At 35.5% G+C, this 4,910-nt stretch overlaps 1 protein-coding gene across 1 annotated transcript; it reads right to left on the bottom strand.

The window, feature by feature from the left end:
* Nucleotides 1-532: 532 nt before the first annotated feature.
* Nucleotides 533-3,895, bottom strand: LOC128865687 (uncharacterized). The gene is made up of 3 exons (XM_054105954.1): nt 3,334-3,895; nt 2,694-3,272; nt 533-2,637 (listed from the first exon to the last, which is right to left on the bottom strand). Exons 1-3 carry the CDS (start codon nt 3,778-3,780, stop codon nt 2,326-2,328), a joined length of 1,338 nt encoding a protein of 445 aa, XP_053961929.1. The 5' UTR covers nt 3,781-3,895; the 3' UTR covers nt 533-2,325.
* Between the last annotated feature and the right edge of the window lie 1,015 nt (nt 3,896-4,910).

Genomic DNA, 4,910 nt, shown 5'->3' with positions numbered 1-4,910 from the left:
AAACATATGGGGAAAACTTTATAAAGAATATACAAAAACTAAAATTAATATTTTGTTGGATATCCACCATGTTCTAGGACTTCACTTAATCTGTTTGGTATTGAGTTTATTAACTTCTCTGCTTCCTCAGTTGTAATCTTCACCCATTCTGCGCGCATAACACTTCGCAAAGCCAACTTACTTGTTATTACATCCCAACGAATTCATTTTTCTAATAGAACACACAGATGCTCAATAGAACTCAGATCGAGCGACTGATGGTGTTTTTTGAGCTTTTTTGGAGCGTTTTACAAGAGCCAAAGCTTAAAGGGTTATATACAGTTAGAAGGTCGAAAAACGACGAATTTTCCAGAATTTTTTCCGAGAAAATTTTTAAAATTATTGATCTTAAAATTTGTACACATATTATGTTATCTTTTAACTGTATTTTAAGACTTAGTATTAGTAAAAATATTTATTTGGAAAGGAGCTACAGCTGATCTCCGGGAGCTCCTCTCAAAAAAGACGTTTTGCGGTGACCTCTATATCTCTGAACTGGATCCTCTGAAATAAAAAACGAAACAGATTTCGTTAAAGTAATGTTGGACCGCCGTGTTGGACTGTACAAACAAGATTTTGGTTCTCAAGAGCAGTACCTGATTTGCGCCAAACAATTTGACGACCTCTTATCCCAAAACTACAAAATTTACTTTCGTCTGAAAAAATGCCATGCTTCCAAAGTTATGGTGGCTTATTTATATAATTATTAGCAAATTTAATGTGCTTTCCTCTGTTCACAAGTGCGACTTTCTTCGAGCGACTTTACCATGATATCCAGCTTTTTTAGCAGTTTCCGCACAAATACTTTTTTTAAATGTTTAGTTCACGTTTTTACAAATTTTTGATGATGTGATTCGAGGGTTAACATTTGCCATATTGATTCTTCTGTGTTCTTCTCGGACCGATAGTGTTCATGGACGCCCAGACTCGGGCTTAGATGTTAAAAGCCCGGTTTGCTTGTATCGTTCCACAATTTTACAATTACTATTATTTCTGATATACCAACTTTTTTCTTTTGGTTTCCATGTTTTCATATTATTCCTTGTGCAACTGACACTAACCAAATGAAATGAAAAGTGCGCAAAAAAAAAACAAAAACCCTTATAAAGTAACGGTATTATTACAAGAAACAAACTGTACGCATATGGCCTCTGGGACGATCCAGCATGCTGTCCAGCAGGTTTATATGTGTGCGTGTCGGGTGCTTGACGCTAATATCTAAAATTTTTGATTTTCATCAAGCAAAAGCCGACAACAAGTATGTGTGACATGAAGCACGCACACATATAAGCCTGGTGGACAAGCATGCTGGATCGTGACCAGAGGCCAATACTTTCGGGTTGCTATATTTACATGTTGCCGCAATAACTTACCGTTATGTAAGCAGCGAATTGAGGAGTCTTGTTATTTTCTTTTGATTTTGTAACATAAGAATGTAATTGAAGCATAAATAAATAAAATATGTTTTCAAATATGAATTTATGTTGTGTTTTTAATCAATTTAAAAATATTTGTAAGGGGTACGCAGACTTTATGGGCTATGTGTATATAGATAAAGGAGAATAAATAAATAATATAAAATAAAAATATTGACGTTTTCCACCAATATTTACATTGATAATATCGATATTGATGAAGAAAAGAATAAATTAATTTTTATGATGCCGATTCGATTTAAAGACTTTGCACACAACAATAGCCGAATTTTCGGCAGTTAGAAGGCTATACTTTTGCCAAAGTTTCCAGATACTTTAAAAAAAAGTGCAACATAGCGCAAGTGATTACAACTCGAACACACCCGAATAAAACACAACTTTATTTAAAACGTTTGCATCCCTAACATTTCACAAAGAGTTCCAAGTAACCGAATTTGTTTGGTGACTATTTGATTATGAAAATTAGTATTAAAAATTACGTCAACACGAAGCTAATATATTAATGGCAACTTTAACGTAATAGCGAAATAATTTCTAATGTACCTTCTGCTCAAATATGAACGAGACGTTATCAATAAAACGGTCCGCGGATGACATATGGCAAAAATAAATTTTTTGTTTAGTTTTCTGTGCTACTCTAAACAAGTCAAGCTCGAGTGTGTTCTTCGAATTCTCTTTTATGACTTCAATTGTCTCAAAATGTGATTTGAGCAGAAGGTATATATATACATAAAAATATCTGCCGTTTGGAGTCGGCTTATAACTGTAGGCCGATATTTTTTTGAGGAGCTTCTTCATGACAAAAATACACTCGAATGTCAACCTTGGCTGTTTGCCCCAATACATGAAGTTACATAAACCCATCTGCGTTTCCCATTTTACATTTGCTACAGTTATTCGAATTAATTCTTACTGAATTTCTATGTAGAGTCTCTAAACGGGCCTCGAATAGAATATCGTCAATAGCTTTCTTAGCAAATAGTTTTTGAGTGTCGGTTAAGCTGCGATATTGATACGCCCAACTTATACCCACAATATCGGCTTCATCGTTAAATTGTTTCACTTGCTTATAGGATGTACCCCTTGGCTCAGTACAAATCCTTTTTGAACTAGGTGCAGGCAAACCATATGCGCGATTTGTATTATTCTTCGGAGGTGTCATCTACGGAATAAACAATGTATAATTATCATTTATTTACACGAACAACTCAGACTTACTTCCACAATCGATTCCTCCTCATCAGCATTATTCTGCAAAGTGTTATCACAAGTATCATCGAGTTTATCAAACCTACTATCTTCACAATGATTCCAATCGTCGTCTTCTTCCAGCGGGTCCTTGCACTCGTGCAGAAAAGAGAAATGATCGAAATATACCCATTTATTTTCGGGTCGTTTGCCCAGTCTGATTGCTCTTTTTGTTTTGTGCAATTTACGCCTATATATCGATCGTAAACTGTTGATCTTTCTCTTTACCATATCCACATCAGCATTTGGATAAATTTCGCGCATTTTCTCTGCCAGCTCGAGGTAAGCACTATTTTTTGCTTCACGATCTTTATACACTTCGCTGCCAGTCTTCCAAAGCTCTGGCTTTGAACGGTACAACTTAATAAACTCTATCCAGAATTTGTGTTGAGCTGTTATTTTTAGAGCCATATTAACAATATCGGCTTCTTCGTTGGGTGGTTGACTTGTTCGCTGATACGACATATCTATTGAATCATTGCGCCACGTATTTGAACTAGGTGATGGCGACTGGTAAGTGGGTGTTGTAGTGGTTTTCTCACGATCGTACTATAGAAGACATGGTAGGCAACTAAATGTAAAATTTTCTTGTAGCTGAATTAATACTCACCTGCAGAGTCGTGTCACTCTCCTCACCATCGGTCTGCGCTGAGTTGTCATCATTAATTCTACTAAAGCTACTGTCCTCACAGTAATCTTCCCAACTGTCCTCCTCCACTTTCGATGTTTCTTTGCATTCGCGTAGAAAATTGAAATGATCGAAGTACACCCATTTGATCTTAGGCTGCATACCTAGCTTGATATCTTCTTGCGCTTTATACCTTTTGCGCCTATAGCAGGAACGCAAACTGTTGATTTTTTTCTTTACCGTATCAACAGTAGCTGTTGGATCAACTTCGCGCATTTTCTTCACTAGCTCCAAATAGGCACGCTTCTTCCCCTGTCGATCCTTATATACTTCACTTCCATATTTCCACAGCACCGGTAATGATTTGTACAACTCAATGAATTCGACCCAGAATTCTTGTGGCGACGTTGTATTTAAACTGGTATTCATAACAAGAAAAAGGTAAAAAGCAAACGGTAATAGCGCAAACAAAACTTATTTTGATATTTTTCCCCCAACAGCTTGAATGTTTGCATCAAATACTTGTTCGTATTAGGGCTACCAACCCACCGATTTTTATATGATCAATGGCAAAGATGATAGAAAATCAGGTTGCGCCTTCCGCATTCGCTGTCTCGTCAGAGCCTATGAATAAATAAACAAAAGGAAGGGGAGCTACTTGTTTGTGAGTAGGCCAAAGCAATGGAAACAACCAAAAACAAGAAATTATACGCACATACACATACTTTCTGCGCACGGCATCTTCCGCATAAAAACCGAAAAACAAACTGCATTTGAAGGCTTTATATTAATTTGTGCTTCCAAAATTTAACACACGATTCTTCGTTTTCATTAGTCTGAAACTCACAAATCGCATTATTATCAAGCCATCCACTGAATTTTCACAAACATATACATTTTATCCTCCTTCTGTTTTCTTCGTTTGGTTTGTATTGCGAAGGTTGGTGACGTCAGACTAGTAAAAATCGTGGGAAGAATAAAGTAACTGCTTTTTAATGGCGCCACTATTATTTTTTTTTTTATTAATTATTACTATAATTATTATAAATTATTACTATAATAATTCATTCAATTATCCATTAAATATGCTGACTTCAAATAAGGAAAAAATATCTGTTATGCGTGAGAAGTATCGGCAGGATTTAACAGGAAAAGTAGTATTTCTTCTCATAAGAGACGCATACTATTCATACTATTTCTTTTAAGAGACGCATTTGTTGATTTAGCCTTTTACGCAAATCAAGCTACACAACGTTATAAATAAAATATTTATTTTCATTTAATCTTCCATAAGCTGACTGGTGGTCGCTGCCTCTCTGCAGGTGGTTGTTAATTTGAATAGAAACACAAATGGAATCACCGTATATACATATATTTTTCAAATACACACGTAAATACTACATTCAGCAATACTTCTAAGTTTTTTTTGTTAGTGATACACTCATTTTGTTTTCTTGAAACTTTAAATAAGATTAACTTCCCAAGTCTTTCTTTTCGCGCTTTGAACAGCTTTAAGAAACAGCAGCAATTTCCTATTTTTTTGGGTAGCAGAAATTAGC

Source organism: Anastrepha ludens, chromosome 6, assembly GCF_028408465.1.
Source record: "Anastrepha ludens isolate Willacy chromosome 6, idAnaLude1.1, whole genome shotgun sequence".
In the NCBI taxonomy this organism is placed as follows: domain Eukaryota; kingdom Metazoa; phylum Arthropoda; class Insecta; order Diptera; family Tephritidae; genus Anastrepha; species Anastrepha ludens.
Note: the sequence above shows the minus strand (reverse complement) of the source record. Positions and strands in the feature narration are given on the sequence as shown.